At 44.3% G+C, this 21,553-nt stretch overlaps 1 protein-coding gene across 1 annotated transcript in view; it reads right to left on the bottom strand.

The window, feature by feature from the left end:
* LOC115121577 (zinc finger protein 420-like) overlaps positions 1–21,553 on the bottom strand; it is a 122,524-nt gene that overhangs the window by 13,314 nt on the left and 87,657 nt on the right. Inside the window, exons 3-6 of the mRNA XM_065002160.1 lie at positions 13,375–13,729; positions 8,188–9,061; positions 2,560–2,599; positions 1,982–2,306 (exon numbers count right to left, since the gene is read on the bottom strand). Of these exons, the coding sequence (XP_064858232.1) occupies positions 1,982–2,306; positions 2,560–2,599; positions 8,188–9,061; positions 13,375–13,729 (1,594 nt within the window). The remainder of the gene's footprint in view (positions 1–1,981; positions 2,307–2,559; positions 2,600–8,187; positions 9,062–13,374; positions 13,730–21,553) is intronic.

Genomic DNA, 21,553 nt, shown 5'->3' with positions numbered 1-21,553 from the left:
CAAATAGTGTTATTATCAAATAGTGTTATTGTCAAATAGTGTTATTATCAAATAGTGTTATTATCAAATAGTGTTATTGTCAAATAGTGTTATTGTCAAATAGTGTTATTATCAAATAGTGTTATTGTGTTATTATCAAATAGTGTTATTGTCAAATAGTGTTATTGTCAAATAGTGTTATTATCAAATAGTGTTATTGTCAAATAGTGTTATTGTCAAATAGTGTTATTGTCAAATAGTGTTATTGTCAAATAGTGTTATTATCAAATAGTGTTATTATCAAATAGTGTTATTATCAAATAGTGTTATTGTCAAATAGTGTTATTGTCAAATAGTGTTATTGTCAAATAGTGTTATTATCAAATAGTGTTATTGTCAAATAGTGTTATTATCAAATAGTGTTATTGTCAAATAGTGTTATTATCAAATAGTGTTATTATCAAATAGTGTTATTGTCAAATAGTGTTATTATCAAATAGTGTTATTGTCAAATAGTGTTATTATCAAATAGTTTATTATCAAATAGTGTTATTAAATCAAATAGTGTTATAGTCAAATAGTGTTATAGTCAAATAGTGTTATTATCAAATAGTGTTATTATCAAATAGTGTTATTATCAAATAGTGTTATTATCAAATAGTGTTATTATCAAATAGTGTTATTATCAAATAGTGTTATTATCAAATAGTGTTATTGTCAAATAGTGTTATTATCAAATAGTGTTATTGTCAAATAGTGTTATTGTCAAATATTATTATCAAATAGTGTTATTGTCAAATAGTGTTATTAAATCAAATAGTGTTATTGTCAAATAGTGTTATTGTCAAATAGTGTTATTATCAAATAGTGTTATTGTCAAATAGTGTTATTGTCAAATAGTGTTATTATCAAATAGTGTTATTGTCAAATAGTGTTATTATCAAATAGTGTTATTATCAAATAGTGTTATTGTCAAATAGTGTTATTGTCAAATAGTGTTATTATCAAATAGTGTTATTATCAAATAGTGTTATTATCAAATAGTGTTATTATCAAATAGTGTTATTGTCAAATAGTGTTATTATCAAATAGTGTTATTATGTTATTATCAAATAGTGTTATTATCAAATAGTGTTATTGTCAAATAGTGTTATTATCAAATAGTGTTATAGTCAAATAGTGTTATTGTCAAATAGTGTTATTGTCAAATAGTGTTATTGTCAAATAGTGTTATTATCAAATAGTGTTATTGTCAAATAGTGTTATTATCAAATAGTGTTATTGTCAAATAGTGTTATTATCAAATAGTTTTATTGTCAAATAGTTTTATTGTCAAATAGTGTTATAGTGTTATTATCAAATAGTGTTATTATCAAATAGTGTTATTGTCAAATAGTGTTATTATCAAGTAGTTTCTTTTTGACCCAAACGGCGTTCCGTAGTATGCTTTGACATCGGTTTTGCACATCGGCTTTAATAAACTAGACGTTGGGCCGATACCGATGTTGGCATTTTTAGTTAATAATATCGTCCCTACTTTATATCTTATTATAACGACATGACAAAACGGGACATTATTATGAATGACTTATTAAACAGGTGTAACAAGATGTCCACCACAGGAAATCCTCGCTGGCACTCGACGTTATAGAAAGATCCATATATATAGCGACTGATTCTTGAAGAATATAACTGATAAACGCCTCATATACACGGAGTTGACAAAACATCAGGAAACACCGTCTCTTACCAGGACAGACTGACCCTCATTGATGTCACTTGTTAAAATCCACTTCAAAATCAGTGTAGATGAAAAGGAAGAGACGGGTTAAAATACGTTTTTTTTTTTTAAAGCCCTGAGACAACTGAGACATGGATTGTGTATGTGTGCCTATTCAGAGGGTGGGTGAAGATTTAAGTGCCTTCAAACGGGGTATTGTAGTAGGTACCAGGAGCATGAGGCATTCATAGTGTGTGCTTCTGTTATTAAGACGTTACTTACTGGTGTTAATCAGTTCTACAACCTCTTCTTCTTCTTCTTCCAATATGACAGTTATCTCTCCCTCCTCTTCTTTTACTGTAATATCTTCCTCCTCTTTCACTCTGAACGCGTCTTCCTCTTCTTTCACTGTAACATCCTCACCCTCTACTTCTTGTTTTACTGTGACAACCTCCTCTTCCTCTACTTGTGTTACTGTGACGTCCTCCTCTTCCTCCTCCTCTTTCACGACAATGTTCAGCCACCGACCCTCTTTCTCCGTCCAGCAGACCTCATCTTCTCCAACAGGAGGGGAGTTGCTTAGGGAGCTCATGGTCGGTGATGTTAGCTAACAGTTAGCTAGCTAGGCTAAAGCTAACTTAACCAGCCAGCTAGCTGACCAATAACAACGTAAATATGAAATTAAATCGGATAACTATCTAGACGACAGAAGTGGGTTTAAAACACAGTGGCTAATGTACACCAAAGCGTCTAAAGAGCTTTATTGGTTCGGCTATTTTGTCTAGCAAGCTATCGAGGTGTCTGACGAACTGTTGCTGTTGTTGAAAGAAGCGTTCCGTCCACTAGATTATACGTCACACCAGCAGCATCACCTTAAATTCCCAGACCGCCATCTGCTGACTGGAGTGGGTAACGCAGTTGAGTAAAATGTAGATTTAAAATTTGATGCAAAAAGTGAATCACTTTTTAACGATTGTTTTTATTTGATTTCAATCATAATATTATAACATTATATGAAACGTACATAAAGGGAATTAATTTCAAATTGTCTTTATTGCCATGGAAACTAAATTGAGATGACAAAACAACCCAAACAACAAATGGAAACATCTCAAATACATTTCGAGTGTTATATTACCAGTGTTTTAGCAATGTGCAAATAGTTGTAGTACGAATAGTATGTGAATAAATAAACAAATAAATATGCGTGGTATTTACAATGTTGTTCGTGTTCCACTGGTTGCCCTGTTCTCATGGCAACGGGCCACAAATCTTGCTGCTGTATTTCGCAGATATCTTGACAGTGGTGGAAAAAGTACTAGAAAATGACTCAAGTAAAAGTGAAAGTCACCCAGTAAAATACTACTTGAGTAAAAGTCTAAAAGTATTTGGTTTTAAATATACTTAAGAATCAAAAGTAACTGGAATTGTTCAAATGTACTTAAGTATCAAAAGTAAAAAATATAAATCATTTAAAATTCCTTATATTAAACAAACCAGATGGCCCCATCTTTATTTTTATTAACGATAGCCAGGGGCACACTCCAACACTCAGACATAATTTACAAACAAAGCATTTGTGTTTAGTGAGTCTGTCAGATCAGAGGCAGTAGGGACGACCATCACTACCAACACACAGTGTGAGGTAGCTAATAGAGACAATTATATTTTTAGTAACGGAGTGTTTTCCAGACGAGGGTGGAATAGATGGCTAACAGTAGCTAGCTTACGTTAGCTAACGTCAGTCAAAGATAGAATTTACAAACATGTTTACTCTGCTGAAGGTAGCTTACCAGTCTAGCAGTGACTACCAGTACTGTGGCGTAAGTGAAATTGATTATCAATTTGTAAATATCTATATGATTTAGCTAATGGCAATCAGAGTTTAATACAGAACCAGCTAGGCTAGCAAGCTAACTTACCCACCCAGTCAGGCTAGCAAGCTAACTTACCCACCCAGCCAGGCTAGCAAGCTAACGTACCCAGCCAGGGTAGCAAGCTAACTTACCCACCCAGCTAGGCTAGCAAGCGAACTTACCCAGCCAGGCTAACAAGCTAACTTACCCAGCCAGGCTAACAAGCTAACTTACCCAGCCAGGCTAACAAGCTAACTTACCCAGCCAGGCTAGCAAGCTAACTTACCCAGCCAGGCTAGCAATCTAACTTACCCAGCCAGGTTAGCAAGCTAACTTACCCAGCCAGGCTAACAAGCTAACTTACCCACCCAGCCAGGCTAGCAAGCTAACTTACCCAGCCAGGCTAGCAATCTAACTTACCCAGCCAGGCTAGCAAGCTAACTTACCCAGCCAGGCTAGCAAGCTAACTTACCCAGCCAGGCTAGCAAACTAACTTACCCAGCCAGGCTAGCAATCTAACTTACCCAGCCAGGCTAGCAAGCTAACTTACACAGCCAGGCTAGTAAGCTAACGTACCCAGCTAGGCTAGCAAGCTAACTTACCTAGCCAGGCTAGCAATCTAACTTACCCAGCTAGGCTAGCAAGCTAACTTACCCAGCCAGGCTAGCAAGCTAACTTACCCAGCCAGGCTAGCAAGCTAACTTACCCAGCCAGGCTAGCAAGCTAACTTACCCAGCCAGGCTAGCAATCTAACTTACCCAGCCAGGCTAGCAAGCTAACTTACCCAGCCAGGCTAGCAAGCTAACTTACCCAGCCAGGCTAGCAAACTAACTTACCCAGCCAGGCTAGCAAGCTAACTTACCCAGCCAGGCTAGCAATCTAACTTACCCAGCCAGGCTAGCAAGCTAACTTACTCAGCTAGGCTAGCAAGCTAACTAATGTTACGAATCTTCTGTTTTGTTGTGAAGGGAAAAATAATCTCGCATCACTTCTCAGCTGTCCTCGAAATCCCTCTGATAATCTTTGGGTCACTGCGTCATTATTGATAGCCACACTGGCATAAGTTTAGGATTTCTGGGTCTCTTTTATTTGGTTGGTTGGGTTTTGAATAAGACTCTACCAACCTTGCACAACTCATATATTCATTGTTTTTTTTGTGACAATTGCTGAAGCTCAGTAAATTATGATTGGGAATCATCATTGATGGACTGGAATATTCAAACCATCTGTTTAGGTTCTAATTTTTCAGAGTAAATAACTCACGGACACTAGAGAAGCTTAAGCAAGTTTAATTTTTTCCCCAAAGGGTCGTTACAGCTGTAATTCAGACAACAACATGTTTCCATCATCACCAGTATATACACACCACTTGGTGACACTCCTCCTCTCCAATCCTTACATCTTCTGGTTCGACAGGAAGAGGGTAATGGGGTAATGAACCGTAATTACTCCCTTCAGGGGATCTGACCTGACCTCAACCCCTCTTTCGCCTAATCCACAGATGTCCATCCGCTTCCCCTATAGCAATCCTGTGATCTCCTCCAGTCCACCCCAACACATTCCACAGCCATTACCCAGCTAGGCTAGCAAGCTAACGTACCCAGCTAGGCTAGCATCTGTCTTTCTACAGAGAACCATTAACCTCTGACATACAAACCCCCCCAGTCTCTCTTCCACTCTTTTATTTACTTACGCGTATAACAATGTTCTGAGTTTACCCAGAATCCAACACCATGTCTCTGATTTTCAGGTAGATATAAATCAGGACTGAGACTGGACCAGTCAGGAACACACAACACTTCTTGGAAAGACATTCTGGTGTGCGTTTGGCATTAACATGTGTGTCATTGTCCCCACTGGAAAGTAAGACTCAATCCCAGGGTTAGGGTCCCAGGGAAAGGGATTAGGGTCCCAGGGTCAGGGGTTAGGGTCAGGGTCCCAGGGTCAGGGGTTAGGGTCAGGGTCCCAGGGTTTCTAGAAGACTGAAATGAGTTTTCTTAGCTCACTCTGTTTCTGAAGAGGGGTGGAAATGATGGTTGATTTGGAAAAATGGAGTATACACTCAGCCAATCAGCCAGCAGCCACAGGTAATCAGGATGCTTTCATACCTACTTTTCCAACATGAACTTCCTCAGGCTTTCGGAGAGCAACGTCAGTGAAACCTGGAGTCGAAGGCTACATGATATGTCTCATACCCTACTTTTCCAACATGAACTTGCTCAGGCTTTTGGAGAGCAACGTCAGTGAAACCTGGAGCCGAGGCTACATGATATGTCTCATACCTACTTTTCCAACATGAACTTCCTCAGGCTTTTGGAGAGCAACGTCAGTGAAACCTGGAGTCGAGGTGATATTAGAAACTCATTTTTCTGTTTATATGCAGCAATATCTGGAATGTGAAAACTTCTAGGGTCTCCAACTACACCAAAACATCACATTTATTGTCCTGATGCTCCATCTATAACATTTTCTATAAATGTTCCACCATTTGCAAAATTAAAATTGTGATAATTTGACATTAGATCAATCAAAAGTGGTAGGATTTTTAAATACAAGTTGAACACACACACACACACACACACTACCACACACACACACACACACACACACACTACCACATCAAAAGTTATCACAAATACACTGCTCAAAAAAATAAAGGGAACACTTAAACAACACAATGTAACTCCAAGTCAATCACACTTCTGTGAAATCAAACTGTCCACTTAGGAAGCAACACTGATTGACAATACATTTCACATGCTGTTGTGCAAATGGAATAGACAACAGGTGGAAATTATAGGCAATTAGCAAGACACCCCCAATAAAGGAGTGGTTCTGCAGGTGGGGACCACAGACCACTTCTCAGTTCCTATGCTTCCTGGCTGATGTTTTGGTCACTTTTGAATGCTGGCGGTGCTTTCACTCTAGTGGTAGCATGAGACGGAGTCTACAACCCACACAAATGGCTCAGGTAGTGCAGCTCATCCAGGATGGCACATCAATGCGAGCTGTGGCAAGAAGGTTTGCTGTGTCTGTCAGCGTAGTGTCCAGAGCATGGAGGCGCTACCAGGAGACAGGCCAGTACATCAGGAGACGTGGAGGAGGCCAGGAGGGCAACCCCAGCAGCAGGACTGCTACCTCCGCCTTTGTGCAAGGAGGAATAGGAGGAGCACTGCCAGAGCCCTGCAAAATGACCGCTAGCAGGCCACAAATGTGCATGTGTCTGCTCAAACGGTCAGAAACAGACTCCATGAGGGTGGTATGAGGGCCCAACGTCCACAGGTGGGGGTTGTGCTTACAGCCCAACACCGTGCAGGACGTTTGGCATTTGCCAGAGAACACCAAGATTGGCAAATTCGCCACTGGCGCCCTGTGCTCTTCATAGATGAAAGCAGGTTCACACTGAGCACATGTGACAGAGTCTGGAGACGCCGTGGAGAACGTTCTGCTGCCTGCAACATCCTCCAGCATGACCGGTTTGGCGGTGGGTCAGTCATGGTGTGGGGTGGCGTTTCTTTGGGGGGCCGCACAGACCTCCATGTGCTCGCCAGAGGTAGCCTGACTGCCATTAGGTACCGAGATGAGATCCTCAGACCCCTTGTGAGACCATATGCTGGTGCGGTTGGCCCTGGGTTCCTCCTAATGCAAAACAATGCTATAGACCTCGTGTGACTGGAGTGTCAGCAGTTCCTGCAAGAGGAAGGCATTGATGCCATGGACTGGCCCGCCCGTTCCCCAGACCTGAATCCAATTGAGCACATCTGGGACATCATGTCTCACTCCATGCACCAGACTGTCCAGGAGTTGGCGGATGCTTTAGTCCAGGTCTGGGAGGAGATCCCTCAGGAGACCATCCGCCACCTCATCAGGAGCATGCCCAGGCGTTGTAGGGAGGTCATACAGGCACGTGGAGGCCACACACACTACTCAGCCTCATTTTGACTTGTTTTAAGGACATTACATCAAAGTTGGATCAGCCTGTAGTGTGGTTTTCCACTTAACTGTTGAGTGTCACTCCAAAACCAGACCTCCATGGGGTTGATAAATTTGATTTCCATTGACAATTTTTGTGTGATTTTGTTGTCAGCACATTCAACTATGTAAAGGAAAAAGTATTTAATAAGAATATTTCATTCATTCAGATCTAGGATGTGTTATTTTAGTGTTCCCTTAATTTTTTTGATTCCACACTCTGTTCTACTACCCAGGTCTGGTGTTGGAGATCATTCCACACTCTGTGTTCTACTACCCAGGTCTGGTGTTGGAGATCATTCTACACTCTGTGTTCTACTACCCAGGTCTGGTGTTGGAGATCATTCTACACTCTGTGTTCTACTACCCAGGTCATTCTACACTGTGTTCTACTACCCAGGTCTGGTGTTGGAGGTCATTCTACACTCTGTGTTCTACTACCCAGGTCTGGTATTGGAGATCATTCTACACTGTGTTCTACTACCCAGGTCTGGTGTTGGAGATCATTCTACACTCTGTGTTCTACTACCCAGGTCTGGTGTTGGAGATCATTCCACACTCTGTGTTCTACTACCCAGGTCTGGTGTTGGAGATCATTCTACTCTGTGTTCTACTACCCAGGTCTGGTGTTGGAGATCATTCCACACTGTGTTCTACTACCCAGGTCTGGTGTTGGAGATCATTCCACACTCTGTGGCTCTTGCCTTGTGTTTTGCCAGGGAGTCTGATCGAAGAAAACCCTTCCCACACTGATCACAGCTATAAGGCTTCTCTCCTGTATGTTTTCTCTGGTGTCTTCTCAGGCCACTTGAGGCAGAAAAGCTAATTCCACAGTCAAGGCAGTGGTAAGGTTTCTCACCTGTGTGTATTCGTTTATGAATAGATAGTGTTGTGGAGAGAGAAAAACTATCCCCACATACATCACAGCTATACGGTTTCTCTCCGGTATGTTTAGCCTGGTGTGTTTTCAGGCCGCTGAAGGTAATATAGCTCATTCCACAGTCGGAGCAGTGAAACGGTTTCTCCCTAGTGTGGATTCGTTTGTGAGTAGCCTGGGCTGTCCGGGCAGCAAAAGTCTTCTCAGTGTGTACTCTCTGGTGTGATATCATTCCACCTGAGGTTGTAAAACTCATCCCACAGTCAGAGCAGATGTATGGTTTCTCTCCAGTGTGGATTCTCTGATGTGATATCAGTCTACATGAGGTAGTAAAACCCATCCCGCAATCTGAGCAGTGGTACGGTTTCTCTCCGGTGTGGGTTCTCTGATGTAATTGCATTCCGACTGAGGAAGTAAACCTCCTCCCACAGTCTGAGCAGTGGTATACTTTCTCTCCGGTGTGGAACCTCTGGTGTTTTTTAAGAGCTGATGAATATTTGTAACCTTTCCCACAGTCAGAGCAGCAGTGAGTTTTCGTTTTGGGTCTCCGCTGGTGTTTCTCGAGGTGTGCTGATGCGGAGAGACTCTCCTCTGCCTCGTCAGCATCGTGATGTCGTTGAGGCCCCCCAGAGGATCCACGATTGTCACGTCTCGCTCCTGTGTGAACGACAGAGTCAGACGGTTAAACCCCGTGACCTTCTACTGTGACCTCAGTCTCTTGTTTTAATAAGTCTCATTACTAGGGATATTAGATCCAACATGGAGGATAAGTGTCTTACTACTAGAGATATTAGATCCAACATGGAGGATAAGTGTCTCATTACTAGAGATATTAGATCCAACATGGAGGATAAGTGTCTTACTACTAGAGATATTAGATCCAACATGGAGGGTAAGTGTCTCATTACTAGAGATATTAGATCCAACATGGAGGGTAACTGTCTCATTACTAGAGATATTAGATCCAACATGGAGGATAAGTGTCTCATTACTAGAGATATTAGATCCAACATGGAGGGTAAGTGTCTCATTACTAGAGATATTAGATCCAACATGGAGGATAAGTGTCTTACTACTAGAGATATTAGATCCAACATGGAGGATAGGTGTCTTACTACTAGAGATATTAGATCCAACATGGAGGATAAGTGTCTTACTACTAGAGATATTAGATCCAACATGGAGGATAGGTGTCTTACTACTAGAGATATTAGATCCAACATGGAGGGTAACTGTCTCATTACTAGAGATATTAGATCCAACATGGAGGATAAGTGTCTCATTACTAGAGATATTAGATCCAACATGGAGGGTAACTGTCTCATTACTAGAGATATTAGATCCAACATGGAGGATAAGTGTCTTACTACTAGAGATATTAGATCCAACATGGAGGATAAGTGTCTTACTACTAGAGATATTAGATCCAACATGGAGGGTAACTGTCTCATTACTAGAGATATTAGATCCAACATGGAGGATAGGTGTCTTACTACTAGAGGTATTAGATCCAACATGGAGGGTAACTGTCTCATTACTAGAGATATTAGATCCAACATGGAGGATAGGTGTCTTACTACTAGAGATATTAGATCCAACATGGAGGGTAACTGTCTCATTACTAGAGATATTAGATCCAACATGGAGGATAAGTGTCTTACTACTAGAGATATTAGATCCAACATGGAGGGTAAGTGTCTTACTACTAGAGATATTAGATCCAACATGGAGGATAGGTGTCTTACTACTAGAGATATTAGATCCAACATGGAGGATAAGTGTCTTACTACTAGGGATATTAGATCCAACATGGAGGATAAGTGTCTTACTACTAGAGATATTAGATCCAACATGGAGGATAAGTGTCTTACTACTAGAGATATTAGATCCAACATGGAGGATAAGTGTCTTACTACTAGAGATATTAGATCCAACATGGAGGGTAAGTGTCTCATTACAAGAGATATTAGATCCAACATGGAGTGTAACTGTCTCATTACTAGAGATATTAGATCCAACATGGAGGATAAGTGTCTCATTACTAGAGATATTAGATCCAACATGGAGGGTAAGTGTCTCATTACTAGAGATATTAGATCCAACATGGAGGATAAGTGTCTTACTACTAGAGATATTAGATCCAACATGGAGGATAGGTGTCTTACTACTAGAGATATTAGATCCAACATGGAGGATAAGTGTCTTACTACTAGAGATATTAGATCCAACATGGAGGATAAGTGTCTTACTACTAGAGATATTAGATCCAACATGGAGGGTAACTGTCTCATTACTAGAGATATTAGATCCAACATGGAGGATAGGTGTCTTACTACTAGAGATATTAGATCCAACATGGAGGGTAACTGTCTCATTACTAGAGATATTAGATCCAACATGGAGGATAGGTGTCTTACTACTAGAGATATTAGATCCAACATGGAGGGTAAGTGTCTTACTACTAGAGATATTAGATCCAACATGGAGGATAAGTGTCTTACCACTAGAGATATTAGATCCAACATGGAGGATAAGTGTCTTACTACTAGAGATATTAGATCCAACATGGAGGGTAACTGTCTCATTACTAGAGATATTAGATCCAACATGGAGGATAAGTGTCTTACTACTAGAGATATTAGATCCAACATGGAGGATAAGTGTCTTACTACTAGGGATATTAGATCCAACATGGAGGATAAGTGTCTTACTACTAGAGATATTAGATCCAACATGGAGGGTAACTGTCTCATTACTAGAGATATTAGATCCAACATGGAGGATAAGTGTCTTACTACTAGAGATATTAGATCCAACATGGAGGATAAGTGTCTTACTACTAGGGATATTAGATCCAACATGGAGGATAAGTGTCTCATTACTAGAGATATTAGATCCAACATGGAGGGTAACTGTCTCATTACTAGAGATATTAGATCCAACATGGAGGGTAAGTGTCTTACTACTAGAGATATTAGATCCAACATGGAGGGTAACTGTCTCATTACTAGAGAAGAAAATAACAAAAAGAACGAACGACTGGGTCGGGTCTATAGATATAGAACAAAAAGAACCAACGACTGGGTCGCGTCTATAGATATAGAACAAAAAGAACCAACGACTGGGTCGCGTCTATAGATATAGAACAAAAAGAACCAACGACTGGGTCGCGTCTATAGATATAGAACAAAAAGAACCAACGACTGTGTCGCGTCTATAGATATAGAACAAAAAGAACCAACGACTGGGTCGCGTCTATAGATATAGAACAAAAAGAACCAACGACTGGGTGGGAACAAAAAGAACCAACGACTGGGTCGGGTCTATAGATATAGAACAAAAAGAACCAACGACTGGGTCGGGTCTATAGATATAGAACAAAAAGAACCAACGACTGGGTCGCGTCTATAGATATAGAACAAAAAGAACAAACAACTGGGTCGGGTCTATAGATATAGAACAAAAAGAACCAACGACTGGGTCGGGTCTATAGATATAGAACAAAAAGAACGAACGACTGGGTCGCGTCTATAGATATAGAACAAAAAGAACCAACGACTGGGTCGGGTCTATATAGTACAAAAAGAACAAACAACTGGGTCGGGTCTATAGATATAGAACAAAAAGAACCAACGACTGGGTCGCGACTATAGATATAGAACAAAAAGAACCAACGACTGGGTCGCGTCTATAGATATAGAACAAAAAGAACCAACGACTGGGTCGCGTCTATAGATATAGAACAAAAAGAACCAACGACTGTGTCGCGTCTATAGATATAGAACAAAAAGAACCAACGACTGGGTCGCGTCTATAGATATAGAACAAAAAGAACCAACGACTGGGTCGCGTCTATAGATATAGAACAAAAAGAACCAACGACAAAAAGAACAACGACTGGGTCGCGTCTATAGATATAGAACAAAAGAACCAACAAAAGACTGGGTCGCGTCTATAGATATAGAACAAAAAGAACCAACGACTGTGTCGCAAAAAGAACAAACAACTCTATAGATATAGAACAAAAAGAACCAACGACTGGGTCGCGACTATAGATATAGAACAAAAAGAACCAACGACTGGGTCGCGTCTATAGATATAGAACAAAAAGAACGAACGACTGGGTCGGGTCTATAGATATAGAACAAAAAGAACCAACGACTGGGTCGGGTCTATAGATATAGAACAAAAAGAACCAACCAACGACTGAACAAAAGAACCAAAAAGGAACAAAAGAACGGGTCTATAGATATAGAACAAAAAGAACCAACGACTGGGTCGGGTCTATAGATATAGAACAAAAAGAACCAACGACTGGGTCGGGTCTATAGATATAGAACAAAAAGAACCAACGACTGGGTCGCGTCTATAGATATAGAACAAAAAGAACCAACGACTGGGTCGGGTCTATAGATATAGAACAAAAAGAACCAACGACTGGGTCGCGTCTATAGATATAGAACAAAAAGAACCAACGACTGGGTCGCGTCTATAGCAACCCTAGATTTGTGTCTGGACTATATAATTGTGGAAGGATTAAATAGTATGAATAAATTAATCAAAATTACGTTTTTTAATGAAAATATGTCAATCATTATTTGAATATGTTGGTAACCCTTTGTATAAAAGTGATAAATCCCATTGAAGCCGGTGTTTTGTTGGATATATTGGCACGGTTTGCCGGTACCAGACGAACAACACCCGTGCCAATATAACAACAAACACCAGCTTCGTGGGCATTATCACTTAAGTAACCGCTCTCAAATTCATAGACAGACCTATGGATGCAAACCATCCATGATATCAACATTATAGCTTTAACCATGTTGAGGCTATACAGTGTTGGTTTACATTTAATTAGTTTACAGAGTAAAAACAAGCTTCTATTTGGGGTTTCTGGTGGGTTATGACAGTTGAACTAAAGCTCACGAGGCATTCATAGTGTGCGCTACTGTTAGGACAATACTTACTGGTGTTAATCAGATCTCCAATCTCATCCTCCTCCAGTATGACAGTTATCTCTCCTTCCTCCTTCATTTCAAACACGGTATCCTCCTCTTTCTCTTCCTCCTTCACCTTAACATCCTCCTCCTTTTTCACTCGGAACGCTTCTTCCTCTTCTTTCACTGAAATGTCCATCTCTTCATCCTCTTCTTTTACTGTAACATCCTCATCCTCCTCTTTCACTCTGAACGCGTCTTCCTCCTCTTTCACTCTGAACGCGTCTTCCTCTTCTTGTTTCACTGTAACAGCCTCCTCTTCCTCCTCCTCTTTCACTTCTTTAACAGGAGAGTAGCTTAGTGACCTCATGGTCGGAGATGTTAGCTAGCTATGCTAGTGCTAACTTAACCAGCCAGCTAGCTGACCAAAAACAACAAGGTAAATATTACATTAATTGTGATAACTGACTAGATGACATAAATGTGTCCAAACACCGTGGCTAATATACCCGAAAGCGTAAAGAGAGCTTTAATGTTTCAGCTATTTTTGGTTTCCGAGATGGCTGACGAGCTGTTGTTGTGTTAAAGATAAAGAAGAGTTCCGTCCACTAAATAACACGTCACAGCCAGCAGCCATCTGGGTAACGCAGTTGAGGGGAAACATTTTCTTTTATTTAGATGCAAAAAGTGAATCATTTTTAACGATTTGTTTAAAAAATATATATATATATATATATTATAACACTATATGAAACGTACATAAAGGGCAATGATAATATTATAACATTATATGAAACGTACATAAAGGGAACCATGCATTAATTAATGCAAATACAAAGTGATGATTTGAAACATTTAGACATTTAGACATTTAGGCTGAGTCAATCAGAATCTGCTTAATGTCATCCTCTCTCTCTCTCTCTCTCTCTCTCTCTCTCTACCTCTCTCTGCTTAATGTCATCATCCATTTCTCTCTCTCTCTCTCCCTCTCGCTCTCTCTCTCTCTCTCTCTCTCTCTCTCTCTCTCTCTCTCTCTCTCTCTCTCTCTCTCTCTCTCTCTCTCTCTCTCTCTCTACCTCTCTCTGCTTAATGTCATCGTCCATTTCTCTCTCTCTCTTTATATATATATATTTCCCGTCTGACTCACTCTCAGCCTCTCTGTATCTATACCACTTTCTCTCTCTCTCTCTCTGTCTATTGCTGTCTCAACCTCTCCTCTCCAATAAACAAAATAGAAAAGACACAAAACATCAACATCAAAAATATGATTATTCTCAAAAAGGTTAAAAAAATATAAAAGATATGTCGAGTGTTATATTACCAGTGTTTTAGCAATGTGCAAATAGTTGTAGTATGAATAGTAGGTAGATAAATACACATATAAATATAGGTGATATTTACAATGTTGTTTGTTCTCCACTGGTTGCCCTGTTCTCATGGCAACGGGCCACAACATCTTGCTGTGGTATTTCACCTAATAGATATGGGAGTTCATCAATGTTTGATTAAAAAAATTAATTTAAAAAATCTCTTTGTGGGTCTGTGATTTGTGGGGAAATATGTATCTCTAATGTGGGTTTAGGAAGTGCAGCTCGGTTTCCACCTCAGTTTGTGGGCAGTGGGCACATAGCCTTCGTTTCTTTACATTTTCTTCTTTGTGTGCTCTCTGTTTAGGGACGAATAATAACCACATTTCCTTTTTTGGTTAATTCTTTCCAATGTTGTCAAATAGTTCTCTTTGTTGCTTTCTCATAATTTGGTTGGGTCTAAATGGGCTGCTATCCTGGGGCTCTGTGATGTCACCTCTCTCTGTAGAGGACTCTGTGATGTCACCTCTCTCTGTAGAGGACTCTTCTCCAGGTTAATCTCTCTGTAGGTGACTCTGTGATGTCACCTCTCTCTGTAGGTGACTCTGTGATGTCACCTCTCTCTGTAGAGGACTCTGTGATGTCACCTCTCTCTGTAGGTGACTCTGTGATGTCACCTCTCTCTGTAGGTGACTCTGTGATGTCACCTCTCTCTGTAGAGGACTCTTCTCCAGGTTAATCTCTCTTTAGGTGACTCTGTGATGTCACCTCTCTCTGTAGAGGACTCTGTGATGTCACCTCTCTCTGTAGGTGAAGGCTCTGTGATGTCACCTCTCTCTGTAGAGGACTCTGTGATGTCACCTCTCTCTGTAGGTGAAGGTTCTGTGATGTCACCTCTCTCTGTAGAGGACTCTGTGATGTCACCTCTCTCTGTAGGTGAAGGCTCTGTGATGTCACCTCTCTCCGTAGAGGACTCTGTGATGTCACCTCTCTCTGTAGGTGAAGGCTCTGTGATGTCACCTCTCTCTGTAGGTGAAGGCTCTGTGATGTCACAGGTATCACCTGTTTTTCCCATTAGTCCCTGAGTACTTATTCCTGTATTCCCTTTTTGACTGTTGCCAGTTTGTCTTGTCTTGTCAACCAGCGTGGTTTTCCGTGCGCCTGTTTTTCCTTATTGCTGTTTTTCTAGTTCTCCTACTTTTGACCCTTGCCTGTCTTGACACTGAACCTGTCTGCCACTCTGTACCTCCTGGACTCTGACCTGGTTATGATCTCTTGCCTGTCCTGACCTCGAGCCTGCCTGCCACTCTGTACCTCCTGGACTCTGACCTGGTTATGATCTCTTGGATTATAATGAATATCAGAGACTCGAACCATCTGCATCTGGGTCTTGCCCTTATAGAAGTTTTTATACATATAGATGATATCTTTAAGCACCAGCTGTCAGAGCAGCTCACAGATCACTGCACCTGTACATAGCCCATCTGTAAATAGCCCATCCAACTACCTCATCCCCATACTGTTACTGCACCCCCAGTATCTCTACTTGCCCTTATAAGTTATCTGTGGTGCTGATGTTTAGGCCAAGGTAGGTATAGTTATTTGTGTGCTCTAGGGACAACGGTGTCTTAATTGTCAACGTAACAGGACTCAGCAGGTTGTCCTGGGGAACAGACACCAGGGGGAAGATCTATTTTATTTTGTTCAAACTAAACGACAGAATTTACTTTTGTGTCAAATCTCCCTCCACTTCTTGTAGTTCCACTCAGCCTCAGTATTTTCCTGCAGTCTACCAGCCTCACAGACACACTATTCAGACCCAGCAGTAAGGTGCCGCTATCCATTTATTAATGAAGGAGAAAAATGTTTTTTTTGGGGTCAAATGAAAAAATATTTCTGATGAAGAATGATGTAGCGCAAGATAGGTTCTAGAGAGGTGAGGTCATAAAGAGGTTCTAGAGAGGTGAGGTCATAAAGAGGTTCTAGAGAGGTGAGGTCATAAAGAGGTTCAAGAGAGGTTCTAGAGAGGTGAGGTCATAAAGAGGTTCTAGAGAGGTGAGGTCATAAAGAGGTTCAAGAGAGGTTCTAGAGAGGTGAGATCATAAAGAGGTTCTAGAGAGGTGAGGTCATGAAGAGGTTCTAGAGAGGTGAGGTCATAAAGAGGTTCTAGAGAGGTGTGGTCATAAAGAGGTTCTAGAGAGGTTAGGTCATAAAGAGGTTTTAGAGAGGTGAGGTCATAAAGAGGTTCTAGAGAGGTTCTAGAGGGGTGAGGCCACAAAGAAGTTCTAGAGAGGTGAGGTCATAAAGAGGTTCTAGAGAGGTGTGGTTATAAAGAGGTTCTAGAGAGGTGAGGTCATAAAGAGGTTCTAGAGAGGTGTGGTCATAAAGAGGTTCTAGAGAGGTTAGGTCATAAAGAGGTTCTAGAGAGGTGAGGTCATAAAGAGGTTCTAGAGAGGTGAGGTCATAAAGAGGTTCTAGAGAGGTGAGGTCATAAAGAGGTTCTAGAGAGTGGTGGTCATAAAGAGGTTCTAGAGAGGTGAGGTCATGAAGAGGTTCTAGAGAGGTGAGGTCATAAAGAGGTTCTAGAGAGGTGTGGTCATAAAGAGGTTCGAGAGAGGTGTGGTCATAAAGAGGTTCTAGAGAGGTTAGGTCATGAAGAGGTTCTAGAGAGGTGAGGTCATAAAGAGGTTCTAGAGAGGTTAGGTCATGAAGAGGTTCTAGAGAGGTGAGGTAATAAAGAGTGGTTTCCTCCTCCGAAGAAAATAGATTTTACGGTCTTGTGTTGCTTTTACATAAAGGTTCTCCTGTAACATGATTTCTTCTCCACCCTAACCCTAACCCCTAACCCCTAACCCTAACCCTTCTCCCCACTGTAACTTCACATCTGGAAACGCTCTCAGTCGTTCCTCTCCAGTTCCTCGTTTCCTCTTAGGGACCCCATGATGAGATTCAAACACGCAGCCTTTGTTTGGGTTGCTAGACGTTCACGTTACATGCCTGACCAGCCATCCTGACCAACCACCCTGACCATCCACCCTGACCAACCACCCTGACCATCCACCCTGACCCTGACCATCCACTCTGACCATCCACCCTGACCATCCACCCTGACCACTCTGACCATCCACCCTGACCATCCACCCTGACCACTCTGACCATCCACCCTGACCATCCACCCTGACCACTCTGACCATCCACCCTGATCAACCACCCTGACCATCCACCCTGACCACTCTGACCATCCACCCTGACCATCCACCCTGATCAACCACCCTGACCATCCACCCTGACCATCCACCCTGACCACTCTGACCATCCACCCTGACCATCCACCCTAATTCAGGTGGGCACCACTGGGATTCTACTGCAGCCATGTTTCAATATCCACATTAGCGTATTCATTCGGATGAAGCAATAGCATGCATTGTAGATAGTAGATAGATCCACCCTGACCACCCTGACCATCCACCCTGACCATCCACCCTGACCATCCACCCTGACCAACCACCCTGACCACTCTGACCAAACACCCTGACCATCCACCCTGACCACCCACCCTGACCAACCACCCTGACCAACCACCCTGATCAACCACCCTGACCATCCACCCTGACCATCCACCCTGACCATCCACCCTGATCAACCACCCTGAACAAACACCCTGACCATCCACCCTGACCATCCACCCTGACCAACCACCCTGATCATCCACCCTGACCAACCACCCTGACCATCCACCCTGACCACCCTGACCATCCACCCTGACCATCCACCCTGACCATCCACCCTGACCAACCACCCTGACCACTCTGACCAAACACCCTGACCATCCACCCTGACCACCCACCCTGACCAACCACCCTGACCAACCACCCTGATCAACCACCCTGACCATCCACCCTGACCATCCACCCTGATCAACCACCCTGACCATCCACCCTGACCATCCACCCTGATCAACCACCCTGAACAAACACCCTGACCATCCACCCTGACCATCCACCCTGACCATCCACCCTGACCAACCACCCTGATCATCCACCCTGACCATCCACCCTGACCATCCACCCTGACCACCCACCCTGACCAACCACCCTGATCAACCACCCTGACCAACCACCCTGACCACTCTGACCAAAAACCCTGACCATCCACCCTGACCACCCACCCTGACCAACCACCCTGACCAACCACCCTGATCAACCACCCTGACCAACCACCCTGACCAACCACCCTGATCAACCACCCTGACCATCCACCCTGACCATCCACCCTGATCAACCACCCTGAACAAACACCCTGACCATCCACCCTGACCATCCACCCTGACCATCCACCCTGACCAACCACCCTGATCATCCACCCTGACCATCCACCCTGACCATCCACCCTGACCACTCTGACCACCCACCCTGACCAACCACCCTGATCAACCACCCTGACCATCCACCCTGACCATCCACCCTGATCAACCACCCTGAACAAACACCCTGACCATCCACCCTGACCACCCACCCTGACCATCCACCCTGACCATCCACCCTGACCAACCACCCTGATCATCCACCCTGACCATCCACCCTGACCATCCACCCTGACCAACCACCCTGACCATCCACCCTGACCATCCACCCTGACCATCCACCCTGACCATCCACCCTGACCACTCTGACCATCCACCCTGACCATCCACCCTGACCAACCACCCTGACCATCCACCCTGACCACCCTGACCATCCACCCTGACCATCCACCCTGATCAACCACCCTGACCATCCACCCTGACCATCCACCCTGATCAACCACCCTGACCATCCACCCTGACCAACCACCCTGACCATCCACCCTGACCATCCACCCTGACCATCCACCCTGACCAACCACCCTGACCATCCACCCTGACCATCCACCCTGACCATCCCTGACCATCCACTCTGACCAACCACCCTGATCAACCACCCTGACCATCCACCCTGACCAACCACCCTGATCAACCACCCTGACCATCCACCCTGACCAACCACCCTGACCCTGACCATCCACCCTGACCATCCACCCTGACCATCCACCCTGACCACTCTGACCAACCACCCTGACCATCCACCCTGACCATCCACCCTGACCAACCACCCTGACCATCCACCCTGACCATCCACCCTGACCATCCACCCTGACCATCCACCCTGACCAACCACCCTGACCATCCACCCTGACCATCCACCCTGACCATCCACTCTGACCATCCACCCTGACCATCCACCCTGATCAACCACCCTGACCACTCTGACCATCCACCCTGATCAACCACCCTGACCATCCACCCTGACCAACCACCCTGACCATCCACCCTGACCTACCACCCTGACCATCCACCCTGATCAACCACCCTGACCATCCACCCTGACCATCCACCCTGACCACTCTGACCATCCACCCTGACCATCCACCCTGATCAACCACCCTGACCATCCACCCTGACCATCCACCCTGACCATCCACCCTGACCAACCACCCTGACCAACCACCCTGACCAACCACCCTGACCACCCTGACCATCCACCCTGACCATCCACCCTGACCATCCACCCTGACCAACCACCCTGACCACTCTGACCAAACACCCTGACCATCCACCCTGACCACCCACCCTGACCAACCACCCTGACCAACCACCCTGATCAACCACCCTGACCATCCACCCTGACCATCCACCCTGATCAACCACCCTGAACAAACACCCTGACCATCCACCCTGACCAACCACCCTGATCATCCACCCTGACCATCCACCCTGACCATCCACCCTGACCAACCACCCTGACCATCCACCCTGACCACCCTGACCATCCACCCTGACCATCCACCCTGACCAACCACCCTGACCACTCTGACCAAACACCCTGACCATCCACCCTGACCACCCACCCTGACCAACCACCCTGACCAACCACCCTGATCAACCACCCTGACCATCCACCCTGACCATCCACCCTGACCATCCACCCTGATCAACCACCCTGAACAAACACCCTGACCATCCACCCTGACCATCCACCCTGACCATCCACCCTGACCAACCACCCTGATCATCCACCCTGACCATCCACCCTGACCATCCACCCTGACCAACCACCCTGATCATCCACCCTGACCATCCACCCTGACCATCCACCCTGACCAACCACCCTGACCATCCACCCTGACCATCCACCCTGACCACTCTGACCATCCACCCTGACCATCCACCCTGACCAACCACCCTGACCATCCACCCTGACCACCCTGACCATCCACCCTGACCATCCACCCTGACCATCCACCCTGACCATCCACCCTGACCATCCACCCTGACCATCCACCCTGACCAACCACCCTGACCATCCACCCTGACCATCCCTGACCATCCACCCTGACCAACCACCCTGACCAACCACCCTGACCATCCACCCTGACCAACCACCCTGATCAACCACCCTGACCATCCACCCTGACCAACCACCCTGACCCTGACCATCCACCCTGACCAACCACCCTGACCATCCACCCTGACCATCCACCCTGACCATCCACCCTGACCACTCTGACCAACCACCCTGACCATCCACCCTGACCAACCACCCTGACCATCCACCCTGACCATCCACCCTGACCAACCACCCTGACCATCCACCCTGACCATCCACCCTGACCATCCACCCTGACCAACCACCCTGACCATCCACCCTGACCAACCACCCTGACCATCCACCCTGACGATACACCCTGACCACTCTGACCATCCACTCTGACCATCCACCCTGACCATCCACCCTGATCAACCACCCTGACCATCCACCCTGACCTACCACCCTGACCATCCACCCTGACCATCCACTCTGACCATCCACCCTGACCATCCACCC

This window comes from Oncorhynchus nerka, linkage group LG15 (assembly GCF_034236695.1).
Source record: "Oncorhynchus nerka isolate Pitt River linkage group LG15, Oner_Uvic_2.0, whole genome shotgun sequence".
Classification (NCBI taxonomy): Eukaryota; Metazoa; Chordata; class Actinopteri; order Salmoniformes; family Salmonidae; genus Oncorhynchus; species Oncorhynchus nerka.
This window is presented reverse-complemented; position numbering and strand designations above follow the sequence as displayed.